General features: G+C 31.8%; 1 protein-coding gene across 1 annotated transcript in view; it reads right to left on the reverse strand.

Annotated features, from left to right (window-relative positions):
- LOC111087445 (Down syndrome cell adhesion molecule-like protein 1 homolog) overlaps nt 1–17,162 on the reverse strand; it is an 80,155-nt gene that overhangs the window by 44,641 nt on the left and 18,352 nt on the right. Inside the window, exons 5-10 of the mRNA XM_022394082.1 lie at nt 16,063–16,245; nt 12,853–13,152; nt 7,859–8,062; nt 5,129–5,329; nt 3,846–3,970; nt 1,438–1,510 (exon numbers count right to left, since the gene is read on the reverse strand). Of these exons, the coding sequence (XP_022249790.1) occupies nt 1,438–1,510; nt 3,846–3,970; nt 5,129–5,329; nt 7,859–8,062; nt 12,853–13,152; nt 16,063–16,245 (1,086 nt within the window). The remainder of the gene's footprint in view (nt 1–1,437; nt 1,511–3,845; nt 3,971–5,128; nt 5,330–7,858; nt 8,063–12,852; nt 13,153–16,062; nt 16,246–17,162) is intronic.

The following is a 17,162-nucleotide window of genomic DNA, read 5'->3' on the forward strand; positions in this document are numbered from 1 at the left end:
CCAGGAGTAAAAAACTCACCAAAGGGTCAAGTAAGACTCCATCATGAATCTGGATACAATCAGGAAATGGTTCAAGGATGATAAATCTATAACCAGTCGCGAATCTCCTATCTTTTTTGGGTATAATGAACACATGGGAGGAAAAACCCGGCTGAGAAGGTTCTCAAATTTCTATGGCCTCTTTCGTAAGTAAGTCCCGAACCACCTTCTGTAGATGTGGACAAGAAACGAGATTCCTTGGTGGGGGAAGGCAATGGGGAGGTGAATGGAGGGAAGGGCCAGACCCTCTGAAAGAAGCTGTAGGACCCATGGATCTATCCTATATTCGGGGGGGTGGGGTGGGGGGGTGGATAGGCTGTCCAAATTCTCGTCTTCCCTGTCAGACACTCCAGAAGCAGGCATGACAGGACATTCCTTGTGTGGATGTGAAGGTTGCATGAACATTTCTTGTTGAATAATTGCCATCACGTCCTTGGCTGATAATTGAGTACTCAACCCAGTAGTAGTCAGAAAACCTGCAGCATCAGTAACAGCTGTGGTAGTTGTAACTACCTGAAACTGTGAGCACATAGTGACAATTCCAAATGTGTAAAAAATATTAAAAAGTAAGAAATGTTGGAAAAGCAACCTTTAACAATTCAAAAAAGTGAAAAAGTAAAGAAAATCTAAGTTTGTAGTATAAAGGAAAAAATCGGCAAATTTGCGAGGAAAAATAAGCACATCTGTACTGTACTACTGCCAATCTAGAAGTGATTAATGAGTGCAAATGTGGAGAGGGTGCTGGTTATGATAGGGGCTGTGTCATGCTCCTATTAGTGAAGAGCTGCTGCATAATTATTTACACACAGATATGCAGAAGCGGGAGGTGGAAGGAGAACGTTGAAAGTTTGTGTCGATAGAGGGGAATACTGATCAAGAAAAGCTATTTTGTGAGAGTAGGCAAGATATAGTATTGGAAACAATGTTATTATTCAACTCCAAGTAAGACTGTCTTTTTCTTGTTCTAATATTTTAAGAATAGCTGTCTAGAAAATCATTTGTGAAAAAGATATACATTTGTTACTGATTGTTTGTTGTTATACTTAAAGAACGAAAATACACCCATCTGCAAAATTTAATCTGGTTGACTCTTGGGTATGTGACAGTACACATCATTTATCATATTTAAAAAATCTTCCTGTCTGATAACTAAATAAAATTTATACCTTATTTTTGTGTTGTTTACTAAATATTACAAATACAAACCATTACATCTGATATATCCTGTTATGTGATTATAACAAATTCAATGTAACGTAACATGGTAAAATTTATAAGGTATCGTATTTAGCATAAAAAACCTTTTATTTTGTAAATTCTAATATAAATATCTGCATTTGCACTCAATCATTAATAATGAAGCTTTTCTAGTTGGTAACAATCAAGAAGGCTCCTTACCTGTACATTGACTATGAGTACAAAATTCTTCACCTCCTTTTCCACTTTTTCTTGAAGGAGGGTCGAGACTAGCCTACATAAAAGAGAATAAATATATGCTAAATACAATTATCATGTATAGCAAAGAGTCTAAGAATGACTGAAAATGCTTACATGTAATTTGCAAATCTGTTTATTTGTTTATTACGGATTTCGTGCAAAGCTATATAAGGGCTATCTGCACTAGCCATCCCTAATTTAGCAGAGTAACACTAGAGGGAAGGCAGCTACTCATCACCACCCACCACCAACTCTTGGGCTACTCTTTTACCAACGAATAGTGGGATTGACCGTCACATTATAATGCCCCCATGGTTGAAAGGGCAAGCATGTTTGGTGTGACGGAGATTCGAACTCACGACCCTCAGATTGTGAATCAAGCTCCCTAACTACATGGCTATGCCGGGCCTTGTGCAAGTCTATTTACTCACTATTACCTTTTGTTCTTAAACTTTACTTACCACATTCCTAAGCTTTAGTTAACTTAGTTCATAAAGGCAGTCATTTAATGAACAAGGTTTTAATATTGTTCTTTATCAAGTAAATAACTATAATTCTTCTAATATTCCCTAAGCGTATGATATAGATTATCATGTCTTTAAAAGTAGCATTAGGCTTACAAAGTCTTAATATTTCAAATAAAGTTTCTGATTTGATGAAATAATGTAGCTTTTCATTTAGGTCTAATATAATAATCTAAGATTTAATATCCCACTAGAAATAAGCTTATAACAGCCTCTTAGGATATGTTGAACACAGGTTTATGGATACTATAATATATTCAACAGTCTTTAAACATAAATATTGTAAACCTATAATATCACATAAAATGCAACAAGTGGGAATTGATTTATAATACAACATCATTTGGAATACTATAATAATCTGTTGAAATAATGCTTTAAGTTAACCAATATTATTATTCAATACAAATTTAAATAATATTACAAAAATAAGTTATATTTTTGGAAACATTAATTTATTGCTCTCTTTCTAAGATTCTCCTTAACATAATTAACTATTTTACTTGCTATCATTGATTAAACTTATGCATATACTACATATCAAGCTGAGATCAGTATTGTTACCATACATTAATTAAAGTCAAGAAAGGTTTACTACATATTTAAGAACATAAAACCAGAATTATATACTGAATATTTCATAACTGCTACATTTATAATTTTCCTGCAAAGCTATACAAGAGCTCTCTACACAACGACTTCACTAATTTCAATTGCTAGAAAAAATGCAGCTAGTCAACAGCACTCTTGTCTGATCAGCTAATGGTATTTTACTGCAGCTCTTACAGTGCACAATGTTTTAGTCAGATTCTGAAGATGGGTACAATATTACTGCCAAGAAATTAAAATTTATTGCTTAAATTGAAAAACGTTTTCATGTGAATCTTGATTTTTTAAATACAAATCTGTTTAAAAGGTTATTTACATGAAAATGAAAGATAAATAAAAAATGTAGAATGCTAATGAATAATTAAAAATAATGGTTGTGCAAATGCTAGTAAGTTATGTAGGACTGTTATCACTGGTGGATGTATTTTTATGAACTTTACAGTGCACACTAATTCTGTACATAGCTTGATATAATACTAGGCAGGCATTTCAAAACATATATACACAACATAATTTAAAATATAAAAAGTATAATGAAATTAACAAAAAGTAAATAAAAAACAACAGCAGCAGCTTTAATTTAAAACTGCTAACACTAGCTTTAGTTACGCTATATGGATTCACCAGTCAGTGGCGTGCAGAGGTTCTATTATGCCCGGGGCCTTGTAGCTAAGATCTTGGGGAAGGGCAGAAAGGGTTCTACTATTCGATTCGACTCTTTGCGTTGGATGCCCAGGGCCCCGGCACCTCCCCCCCCCCCCCCGAGACACTGACACATTTTGTTCAACATTATTTCTGAGGTTAGTTTAAAAAATGACAGCAAGATCAAAAGTCATAGGGTCATGTCATTAGCTGAAGGCACATATAAAATGAAGCAGATACATTAGATGCAAAAAAATAGGTTAAGTTGGGTAATCAAAAAACAACATTTTTTTCTTACCCATAGTACAGATAGAGAGAATCACTAATCTATAACAAACTCTGTCTCTTATATACCTTGGTACACTATAATAACCCTGTTTCTTAGATCCCTGATGTGCTACTATGACCCTCCCCTTCAGATATCTGAGTGTGCTACAATAATACAGACCCACCCACCCTTCAAGATACCTTGGAATGCTACAATATCCATGCCATTTATATACCTTGGTACACTTTTCTTTATATGTTATATGCAAACATAAAGTATATTTTTTTCACTGCAATCAGTATGATCATCTTAATACTTTAACTTACCTTTGTTAGATATGGGGGTTCCCCATGTTTTACACTAAATGTTTTAAATTCTTCTGTTTCTTCAATATTTTCTCTTTCTTCAGGTAACCGAAAAGTTGCATAGGGAGCTATTTCTTCTTCAAAGACTGTAAGAAAAAGAATACATGCACATACATTATAGCTTTACAGCAACAAAGGTAAAAACCAATATGAATTACAATATGATCTCTTCAAAATAGATATGACATACAACAATACTGTTTGTCTGTTAAATTTTGTGCAAAGTTACTTGAGGGCTATCTGTGATAGTGAAATGTGACTATCATTCTTATCATGGTGCAGTCATGGCCCCAAAGTGCAGAGCAAGATTTTTATTTTTTTGAAGTAACGGGCATGATCCATGGATATAAAGTTCGGCACACTAACCACTGGGCCTTGCTCAGTCCTCAAAGTACTGGTTTTCATACAAAAAGTGCTACACTAAAACCTGTAATTATCTAGTAAGTGAGTTATAATTATAACCTATAATTATTCAGCATATAAATTTTAATCTTTTTTTTACCTTGTTCGATAAACTTAGTATTGTTGGGATAAACTGCTTATTACATTTAACATTTTGACATCAGGACAAAAATAAAAATTTAAACGTTTTCTTGGGAATGTTCATATCATCATTCCCTATAGGGAGAAGTAAGTATTATGTTTTTACTCACCCATTATGTTGTAACAATAATTTTTAGTCAGTTGCTTTTCTGAGTCTATCTCTAATCACTGAAACTCATGTTAGTAAAAATTGTATTAAACATGTTTCAAGAAATGATTATAAGAAATGAACAAAACAACTGCCATATCTGACTTTTATACATTAAAATGTCTGTAAATAATTTTTTGAATGAAACGAAAAGAAACATGTAATTGCAAATTGGTCTAAAATATAGAGCTATGAATTAGAATTAACAAGTTGATGTAAAAGGAAATACTGTGATTGAAGATTTAGGGATCAATATCGTCATGAGACAATGCAATCACAAACCACTGCAATGTTTGTAGTAGCTTCCTGGTATCATTTCACATGCCAGTCCAAACTCGAAGGGACAAAATGGGAGACAAACCATATGTAATTAAAGCTTACAGTTTGTTAGTTATTCAAAACCAGAAACAGTTTGAACTGGACAACCATCACAGAAAGCTCTACTGCATGATATATTTATTCAAGTATTAATACTAACTGAAAAACTGAAAACTAAATTATGAAATATCTTTTTTTTAGCCTTGAAAGACACCCATTATACCTACAGACTTACAATGGCTAGTTGAGGGAGTATTGTTGACTTGCTTGGCCTGAGAAACATTGTTTGAAGGAGTGACTTTTCGTACAGGAGAAGAAAAATATGGCTGGTGTTCTCGACTGTGGCTATGGTGACTTGCTTCTGAGCGCTGAGACTTTTTCTCTGTATGAGACATCAGAGCTGTAGTGGTTGCTAAGTCATTCCTTGAAGATGACTCTTGGGAAGGAAGAAAATAGTTAGAATATAATTATACCACCAGATGACCAATCTTGATATTCTACGATTCTGAAGACATTACAAGTACATCATAGTGTGATATGTTCCTCAGCATTAAAATATGCAAATTAGAAATAAATATTGTATGTTTCACAATAAAACTAACTTAAATATAGTATTCAAAAGTAAATACTGTTAAAACTGATATTTAAAAACTATCTTTTTATGAGATATAATGATGTAATACCATATCAGTTCAACAAAATTCTGTTCCGAAAGAAAGCTGCCAACCGAGACACTGAACCAGTAGAAGAAATAGTCTTATTGTCTGTGCAAGAATATACATTCTGTCATTGTTTAAATAGTGTAATAAAGATTGTACTCATTTTCTTCAAACATTTCTAGTTTCTTTCTTTGCTCAAAACAGAGTTAAAACTCAGTCAAGCCTTTCAAATTCAAATTACTTGCAAATTTCCCGATCGACACTGTTATCATGAGTGGATCTAAGAAATCATTCTCACCTGAAAATACTATATCTATAAATTCAAACAAATTTGGTCTGTTTCTTATTTTTGAATTCTACTTCATGATTTTGTAAAACAATTCAAGAAATGTATCTCAATGATAATTTATTAATAGCTCATTAGCTCTGGTAACTTAACCAGTTGACTAAAATGTTTCATTGTAGTACCACATTAAAAACTTTATAGAAAGAAAATGTCTAAATATATTTCAGATATTTTGCCCTAAAATATAAAAAATATTGTAGCTTATATATAATACAATGTCGATTTAAATTTGTCAGTAAAGTTTGAAAAATCTTATTTTTACAACTTCTTTTTTCTACGTATATGAACTGTAATTTGTAAATTCCCTGTGGTCCCTAATCTTCAGATTTTGTATGCTAGAAAAGCCTTACATTGCAAAGCGAATATTTTTGGATTTTGGAATCTAAGTAGAAGGTGAGACATTAATTTTTTCTTTCAATCTCGATCACACTGAGTATGTTGTACAGCCTTTTCCACATATAACTAGCTATAAATTTCTGGAAAATGAAACGGAAACTGTCATTTTACTTCTCATGCAATTGGAAGAAGCTTTGGTGTGACCTGATTGATTTAAAAAATAAAAGAATTATGACACTAATTACAGGCTTCAGAATATTTTTATGGTGTGTACTAGTCTATGTTTAATACCTGACACTTCATTAGTGCTGTATTATGTATAATTGAATTCTCTATTTATTTTCACAAATGACTCGGTGCTTAGAGCTTACTTGGGAGTTATGTTCTTGCTAAGCCTAATATTTTTGATTTCACAGCAAGTATGTATATCAAACTTGATGGAGTTTAAATTTTTTTGTGGCTTATGTATTGTTCAAACAGGCAAAATAAAATATGTAAAGAAATAATTTTATGAATATAAAATATGTTCAAACTGTTTGAATATGTAAAATAAAACATTCTGAGCAACAACAGAAAGAACTTTTGGTTTTACTAATTTGTTTATAAAACCTAAACAGTTTTTGTTGCTGTATGCCAGAGATTTATGTAGAGTTCGTGTTAGATATTACTGCAAAACTACCACAAGGGCTACCTGTGTTAGCCATCCTAATTTTGAACTGATGCTGATAGACTAGAGGGGGGGAACCTCTCGGTAGCTCAGCAGTAAGACTGGGAGTTTATAATGCTAAAAACTGACTTTCAGTAATAGTGGTGGGCACAGCACAGATAGCCTATTGTGTAGCTTTGTGTTTAATAACAAACAAACAAGAGGGAAAGCAAATAGTCAACAGCATTTACTGGCCAATAATTGACAACTATAATCAAACAGTAGGATTTGATTATTACTCTTATACTGTATCCATGGCAATAGGGTGTGAACCAAATGGTGCTCAAATCCATGGTCCAGCTCCTAATCACTAGGTCATGCCCAGCTCATTTATATACATAAATGTAATTAAAGTTACATATCATGTTATTTTAATAAAATATATACAAAAGTTGTAGTTTTATCAACTAAAATAATATATAAGATGTAGATTGCTTTAAATGTAGAGTAAAAAATACAGAAAGTACAGAGTTATTTTTTTGACATAAAAACACTGTTTTCTGGAAATATTTAAAAAATTCAAAGAACCAAAAATTTAATAAATATTAGACCAAAAATTCTGATATTTTTATCATTTGTAGTCTTTAACTATCTACAAAACTGTTGGCAAGTTTAATGTAGATTTATAATTCTGAAGAAATAATTTGATTCAACCACAACAGAAGGGGACAAAACATCCATTATTTAAAGTTACACATGATTTTTTGAATTCTAATTGTTCCATGATGCAAATTTTCAATCTCCATTACTTTTAAAAATCTTACAAGCATATTTAATTTATGAAATGTTTATTCATGACTGCCATGCTATATTTGATAAATATATGTAAATTTCAACAAGTTTATAAATAAAAATATTAAACACTAATGTTTCAAAATTACAATATTTTAAAATTATCATGAAACATAAAAAAACAACCTGTAGCCTGAGCTCTATTGGATCTGTAACGATGGCGGTTGTCGTTACTTCGCCGACGCTTGTACGTCACAAGGCACACCACTGCAACAACACCAGCAATCAGCACCACAACAGATGAAACCATAGATACTAATGTAGTGGTATCCTGGAAAAATGATGTAGAGGAGGAAACATGACCTGGGTTACTGGAATCTGGTGGAAATGCTAAAAGACAAAAAATATTTCCTATTAATATTTATAAAAACTTAAAATAAAAAAACTTTATAATATTGTCCAAAGAAAACAAGAATAAAACACCCAAGTCAAAAATGGATAATAAAACAGAAAAAAAGCTTCATCTATGGGATATGAATTAAAAATATTTTCATATTATCATTTTTGGATAAAGCTTCAAAGTTAAAGTAAATTCAAAAACACATTAACCCTATGTGTACAGGTGCAGGTCAAATTGTGCATGTCAAGACATTTTACAGAATACATTTAAAACGTAAACAATTTAATGATCAATTTACATCAATAAACTTGGCATCAAAACATAGTTAATAACTTAACTTTTAATATTCTGCAAGTTTTAATTTTTTGATTTCAAAAGAAAATATTCAATGAATTCTCAATCTTCCCTTCTATGTATTACGACACTTGTTTGGTCTGAAATGCCCACTTAACCATTCTTTCCACACCTATTTGAGCTTCTGAATTTGATACAAACTTGTGCTACAGTTATTGATGAGACAGTTTAATTTTATAGCCTCCAATCATCTTGATGTATAGATATAAACCAACTTGCCACACCTACTGTCTTTCAAAAAATGTCAGTGACTTTTTCTGATGTTTACTATTACATTATTTATAACCAATAGAAAATAAAGTTTAATTTACTGAATTAAGTACAATGCTAGCTTGTTCTGATAATAGTGTTTGAATAATTTGGCCACTGAATCAAAGTTGCTATACCCTAGTTCACCTCAAACATGGCAAGGAAATTATTTCAAAAACTTATACTTTAGTGAGACAGCTAGTTACATTATAATAGTTATAAGCCATTACATTTTTTGTACATGTTACTGTTTTGTTTGAAACTGATTATTTGAAATAAATAAAAATTCAATAATGCAATAACAACAACCATACCAAATATTAGGGGTAACTTTTATTGAGACTTCAAGACTTTGAACAGGGATCAAAATATTACATTCCCACATTCCTGAGGAATATAACTTTGCCTAAGGAATTTCATCTATTTAGTTGGCTTTCCCAATTGGGAATGCATGGTCCATCCATATTTCTTTGTTATGACCAATGAATATGAACATATTTCATGGATTAAATAAAAAACAATTCATGAGGAAATACAACTTTACATGAGGAAATGTAATCTTCCCTCGAGTGAATATAATTTTATTTCATTACTTCTATCCTTGTTGAGTTCACAAAAAAAAGACCCATAAGTAAGTACAAATTTATTGTTGTTATGCAATTTTTTATTCATTGTTATAAAAGTAACCAAAACGTCAAAATCAAAATTTGTTATGTTAGATAAGAAAACATAAATCAAAAAAGAAAATTAAATAAAAAATTTATCAGACAGTTATGCATGTGAGCTGCATGTTCATTACCTAATTCAATATTTTCTTTATTATAACTTAAGCTATGTGCTTGCCAGGGGATTTCTCATTTTGTTTTGTAGGTTTAGTAGTTAAACATGGTTCAAAGAGAAATAAAATAATAAAATTAAATGAAAACAGACGTGAACTGTTATGATCTTGAAGATGTTTAAGATAAATAATAGTAACGTTCTATTACAATATGGAGTCACTCTAGAAAAAACAAAACAGGTAAGTTAGAATTATATCATGTTTTTTTTGTAGTGGTTACAAGGTCTGTCAAATGGACTGTAAAAAGTTTTACTGAAAAAATTTTTGATACTCATTTATGAAGTGCTACGGGTTATGTAAATAAATATGAAAACTGTAAGATTTAAAAAAAGTATTTTTTAACCTTAATGTAAAAATTATCTTGCACTTAGACTAGTCAGAGTCAGACTGACTAAAGTAAATTCAGAGACAAATACTTAGCAAAAATACTTTATTGAAATTTCTTATTTTTTGTACAACAAAATTGTAATGCTTACTAAAAATGTACCAAATTTCATGAAGATACATGAAGTAAATTCAAAATTGTACAACTTATAGAAAACATTAATTCTCCCATACAGTCCAATAGACTGACCCAGTGCATGTTTGTTTGTTGAATTTTGTACAAAGCTACTCAAGGGATATCAGTGCTAGCCATCTCTAATTTTGGAGCAATACATTAAAAGTGGCCTTTGTTTTCATATTATAATGCCCCTACATCTGAAAGAGCAAGCATTTTTGTTGACCCTGCAACCTGTAGATAACAAGCTAGGTACCCTAACCATCAGTCTATGCTAGGCTTACCTTGTTCACAGAGGGCTAATGTTCACAAACAATTAAAGTCCAGTTAGGCTTACACACAAAGATGAGGATTTTTCACATATTCCTTTGGGTTTAAGCTAAAGGGTGATGAGTATTTCTTGATGTGTAGTTTTTGTTCACTGATGGCTCTACTAAGAATTTGGAAACGTTCCATCAAAATCAGTAAGTCACTCTTTCCATGTATAAAATGTGAAGTAGAAGTGCATTGTGTTGCTTAGACTTTTTTGGCATGTTCGAAATACTGCCTTTAAAATTGTCAAGTGGTACTTCCAACGTACCCATATATAGACAATTAATGATAAATGCATATATTGGATATTTTGTCCTTGAATGTGAACAAACTTTTAAGTCTTCAGTGATTTCTAAACACAGTACTGTGACTTAATGACATTCTTTAGTTTCAAATACCAAGCTTTTCAACTTATAACACAAAATATATGAAAGTGATATAACAAAGTTATACAGTTGGAGCTAAAGATTGTTGTTTAAGACAGACTACTAAGGTTTTAATGGTTTTATTTGTTCTTATCAATGAAATGTTCAGGAGTAGTATTACAGTGATATAACAAAGTTATACAGTTGGAGCTAAAGATTGTTGTTTAAGACAGACTACTAAGGTTTTATTTGTTCTTATCAATGAAATGTTCAGGAGTAGTATTACAGTGATATAACAAAGTTATACAGTTGGAGCTAAAGATTGTTGTTTAAGACAGACTACTAAGGTTTTATTTGTTCTTATCAATGAAATGTTCAGGATAAGCATTTTCACTTAGTGTACTTGTGATACTTGATAGTTTTTCATGAATTAGTTTATAAGCTCTAATTACAAGCTAAATATAATTTCAAATAATCAAGAACAAAGTTTATAAAGTTAGAATATAAACTAGCGAAGGTTTTTTGTGATAATATTCAACATTAAAACTAAAATTCCCATGGTTCACCTATTAAAATGGAATATTTTCAAATTCCCAACAAGACCACCAGTGAAAAAGAACAATACATACAGAATATACTCATGATCTCTGAGCTTAGACTATGTGAAAAAAATCTTTTGGTGTTTCAGAATAACTGAGCTTTGTCCATTATATTTGCAAAAACAAACAATGTAGCAGATAAGTTATTCTTTGGACATTGATATGTTTTTGAATTCACTTTGTTTTAAACTTCCAAGCTTCTCCTGAAAATGAAATAGCAAAAATGCCATAATTTTATATGGTTTATCTTTATTACTCATTATTTGTAATTGTTTTATTGCATCTATATAAAAAACAAAGTTGTAAATATAAAGTATGCAACATACGATCTACCAATACAAACAAAAACAACTTTAATCTTTTAATTACAAAAATATACATTCTAGGCTTTACAGAAAATAGACTTAGGGAAAGAAATACACTATAAATTAGAAAGAGATAAATATCAGAAGTATAACACACACATGATCAGGAAACAAACATCACACACATTCAGTGATCTTACAATTATATACAAAGCTAGACTTTACAAAGTTTCTACAAATACTGCTAACAGAAATTTAATTGCAGTACAAAATGTAATGACTAGAACCAGCTATAACTTAAAAGTGTGTTTATAAAAACAGATGTGTTGCTTCATGAAGCATTTAGCATCAGGTTTATGATTACCCCTTCATACGATGCAATATTTTAAGGTTATTACAAGTTTGTATAGGTCATAAGATAGTTAAAAACTGCATTCTTAAAGTTCTTGATTTAGTTAAATAGCCTTATATATATCTTTCACTGGAGAAGATACAAGTAAGAAAATCTCTCAAAGTAGACTGGTCTATTTGGAATACAATACCATGAGACACTCTTGAAATTGTCAGTTTATATCAAAGGTTCCTATTATGCAATGAGTATTTCATCATTACAGGTAAAAATGTGAGAGGAGGAATATTTGTAGTTTAACTTATAAAAAAAGCCAAAATTACTGATGGATCATTGAATCAATAAGCAAGCATATAGATTATGGGTAGGTCATGAATAAATAAAATATACAACTGATTTTACCTTTATTGAAGAACTTTACATGCCTCAAAATGTGTTTATTGATTCAGCAAAAGAGCACATACTGGTATTGTATATATCACATGGTTACAATACCATTATGTTTATACACACAAGTTAGGTTGAAGTGTAAGGAATAACAAATAATTGTAATTATCATCTCCTTTTACTTTATATAGTTTTTATCATTTTCTTTTATATATGGTAAATGTATTTTTTTCTAAATTTTGCTACATTAGTACACCAATTATTAATACCAAAATCAACTTGCAGAATACTAAGGGTTTTTTTCTTTGATCACTTTGAATTTGAGCCTTAACTTATTTGCTCTTCTGTAAGTTTTAAAGTATAGAGTATTTGAAGAGAGGTTGCTTAAAGCTCCATCACTATCCCAGGATTTCGATCCTCTGCTCAAACACTGAATTAAACAATTACATCACAAACTACTGTTGATAATGAATGTTTTAATTACTCAAACCCTTGGAAATTTTACATCACTGTAAAGCCTTACCAGTAAACTGCCTTTGGGTCTTGATATTATACTCTGTTTTCACCAAACCATCATCAGTATGAGCCATGATTCGGATGACATACCATGTTTCTGAGTTAAGATCAGGTATAACCACATGATTTTGGTGCATTGGAGCCACTTTGTCCAGAAAAGGTGTCCAGTGATCTTGATTTTGGAGGCGATAATCTATGACCATTCGGGTCACTGGACAACTTTTAGGTTTTTCCCAAGCAGACAAATGTATGAGTATGTGGGTAGCATTAGCACTTAGCAGCTCTTCTTTAGTGGGTGTGGAAGGTGCTAAAAAAAAGCTACAGCTTAATATTTTAAAAAGTTTAATCTGAACTATCAACAACTAAAAATATACATATTCAGGTATATTGACATTTATCAAAACAAAAATATTATCGATAACACCAAAGAAATGTTCAAAGCAAAAAAAATTATTTTAATCTTTCAAGAAAACACTAGTTTCTAACTGGAACATGTGCATTGTATTCTCTCTCTCTAGAGTTAGAAAACTTGATCTGCACTTAATTAATGAGATAAAGAAAAGAGCTCAGATGAATCTTGCTACTTTCTCTAAGAAGAGAACTACTTATTTTTTACAAAATAACTTATAATTGTCTTCCTTTAGTTTATCCTTTCAAATAAGCTTTTTTTAAAAATGATTGAAGTAAAGAACCAAAGTATTACAGAATGATAAAGTTATCACAGTTATCCTTTCATTATCACAGTGTCTTTCATATGGTTAACTGGTTAAATATTACTAGCCTTATTGACTTCTGCACATTTTTCATTCTTTCACAAATCATGCTAGGTTCATAATACCCTTCAATACTACTACTGCTGTGATTTACTTAATTTGCCCTATCACTAGCAACAGCACACTGCTTGGATGGCTTTAGAGACTGATTGACTATTACACCAAGATCCCTTTTCTTCAAACACTATGAAGGTTATTCCCATCCAAACTATACTTATAATTCAAATTATAATAACCCACGGGCATTATCTTACATTTATTATAATTAAAACTAATCTGCCATTTATTTGCCCAACTCACTAAATAATCTAAATCCTTTTGTGAATCAGCAGCATCCTCTTCACAGCTAGCAACACCCAAGACTTTAATATCATCTAAAAATTTAAGTAATTTATTGACTATTCCTTCATCTACGTCATTGATATAAATAAAAAAGAACAAAGGTCCTAAGACTGAGCCCTGAGGTACCCCACTTTTGACCCTAATCCAGTTTGATAGAACTCCATTCATAACAACCCTCTGTTTTCTTCCATCCAACCACTTTTCTATTATCCACACGTATAGAGATTATATATTAACAAGCTTTTTGTGTGGAACCTTGTCAAATGCTTTCTGAAAATCCAGATAAAACAAATTCACAATCTTACTCTCATCTAGCAGTAATGTCTTCAAAGAATGTCAATAGATCAGCAAGTCAAAATCTTACCACTGTGAAACTATGGTGACTATCTAATAAAATTTTAAACTTGTTAAACGACTTTGCAAAGCATCTTTCATATGACTTTCAAAAACTTTTCCTATCATTGATGTGAAACTAATAAGCCTATAATTACCAAGAAAATTTTCATCACCTCCCTTGAAAAGAGGAGTAACATTAGCAGACTTCCAATCCTCTGACACCTGCCCACTATTAAAGGACTTACAAAGAAAAATGGTAAGTGGCTTACATATCCAATCCTTAACCTTCTTCAAAGCCTCTATGATAATATTAACTGGCCAAGCTAGGTGCCTTATCATTATTTAAACTTCCCAATTTGTTCTTAACAAGCTCAGAATTGATGTTACCATTTTGTTCAATCTTGTTTCCATCTAGCAATTGTTCAGGATGAGGAATATTGCTTAAATCTTCATTACTAAAATGGAAGAAAAGATAGAATTTAATAACCTCACCATCTTATAATTATCAGAAATAAGCCTTCCTGTATCATCCCTCAAAGACCCTACTCCCATCCTAACATTTTGCTTACCCTTAATGTATTTAATGAAATCCCTACTGTTAATTTGTACAAATTCAGCCAACCTTTTTTCATATCTCCTTTTTGATTTCCTAATTCCCTGTCTGACCAACTATAATTCTCTAAATCTCAAGTTTATAATGTTTATCTTTTAATTATAACTCCTATACCAATTGTGAGCCAATCAGGATTTTTACTTGTAGCTACTTCATTTTTTTGATATTTTTGCTATCTACTTTGTCTCTCTTGAGTATTTAAAAATTAAATGTTTGATATTTTGCAAATTTGATCAATGTCTCCAGTTAATTCAGTTGCCCAATTCATAACAGATAATTCTTGTTGCATCCCTTCAGAATTTGCTTTTCTTTGTAATTTGTAACCAAAATCTCATTATTCCTGATCTCCATATGCAGTAAAATATATAATCTAATAGACCAATAATCACTTACACCCAGATGTTCCCTAGTCTTCACCCTCTCAAACATTTCTCTATATCAGAAGTTAATAAATATAAAACAATATTGTTACTAGTAGGTTTCCTGACAAATTGGTGAAGAAAAACCTCCTGAATGGTTTCTAAAAGCCTGTCTTCCTCATGGCTTGACTAAAATTTCCCAATCTATATGTCTGAAATTAAAATACCCATAACTATGAACTCATTACCAGCTGAAATCTTAATATTACTGTAGAGTTTCTCATGAATCCCATCAGTTTCATCTTGTTGTCTGTAAGAAATTTTAGTTAAATGTCTTCTTCCTCTTCATTTCCTAAAAGAAACCCAAACAGATTCATCTCCTTGCTATTATATTTGATATCCTCAACTTCAACAGGAAGTAATCCACAGTCTACATATAAGGCCATTCCTCCCCTCTTTTGTACTCTATAGTCTATACCCAGTAAACAATTAATAATGTTGTATTTCAAAGAAATTCCCTTCATTAAGATTGTTTACATTTAAACATGTTTCAGTTATTCCCTTTCTATTGAATTTTGTCCTGGAAAAATAAACACATAATATGCAGTGATATGAAGCCTGATATATCCTATTATAAGAAGACAGTTTATGTTTTCAAAACTCACATTACTGAATTTAGAAAAGTAGCATAGTACCATCAAATTCTGTGCCAGTTTAGTTTCTGAAACAACCTTCCATCCATCTGGCTAGCTCACAAACTACACTTTATATGAAAATACAAAAGTGGCACTCACCTGTCCCTTTTGTTCTGAACAGAACCTGTTCACTACGTTTCTGGTTTTCTTCAACAAAAGCAATTAAATATAGCTCATAATTAGTCCCACACCGGAGATCTTCAAGAAAGAAATGTTTTGCTCTTCTATCTAAATGGTGCTGTTTCCATTGTCCGCCTTCAGGCATATAATGGACACTAAACTCTAAAACAAAATGAACAGAAAAGGAACTATGCTTTTCAAATATATTTTGGTTTAAAAAGTATTTGGTCCATCTTTACATCTATAGTAAGAGGCAAAATAATAAAATTTGAGGGAAAATGCAATTTTTACTCCAGGTTGTGAGGAAGAGAATGAATATCCAGGGGCAAGTTAATATTTTCCTTACATGAATATGTACACTATCTTACCAAAAGTCATGGTACATGAGTAGTTATGAATAAAACAAGAAATTATTACCGTGTTGGCTCACCTTTGACCTTAATGACAGCTTCAATGTATCTTGGAAGACTTTCTACTAATTTCTGGTAGAAAGTTGGTGGAATTGTGCTACATACCTCCTTTAAAGCATTAGTAAGCTTCATTACTGACGAGAGCCATCTTGGTCATGCCCTAATTCTGCATTCCAGTTCATCCCAAAGATGTTCTATCGGGCTGAGGTCAGGGCTCTGTGCTGGCCACTGCAATGTTCCGATGTTATTCTCTTCAAACTATGTGTTCACAATCCTTGCTTTGTGACATGGAGCATTATCATGTCAGAAGATGTAAGGGCCAGTAACATGAAATTGCCACAATGTAGGACACATAGAATTGTTTAGAACATTAATGTAGGACTCAGCGTTCATGGATCCATGCAGTGTGACCAGTGGACCTAGTCCATATACGAGAAGCACCCCCAGACCATGATACCACCACCTCCAAATTTCACTGTTGGGACAACACACTCAGGCAATAAGTGTTTCCCAGGCATCCTCCATATCCAAACACGTCCATCAGACTGGAAGAGCATATGGCGTGACTATTGCTCCACAGCACTGATTTCCATTGAACCACGGTCCAGGTTTGGTGTTGCTTTGCTTCATGCCAGTCGATGGTGTGCATTTGTTTTTGTTATCAATGGT

The sequence above is a fragment of the Limulus polyphemus genome, unplaced genomic scaffold (assembly GCF_000517525.1).
Source record: "Limulus polyphemus unplaced genomic scaffold, Limulus_polyphemus-2.1.2 Scaffold2161, whole genome shotgun sequence".
Taxonomy (NCBI): domain Eukaryota; kingdom Metazoa; phylum Arthropoda; class Merostomata; order Xiphosura; family Limulidae; genus Limulus; species Limulus polyphemus.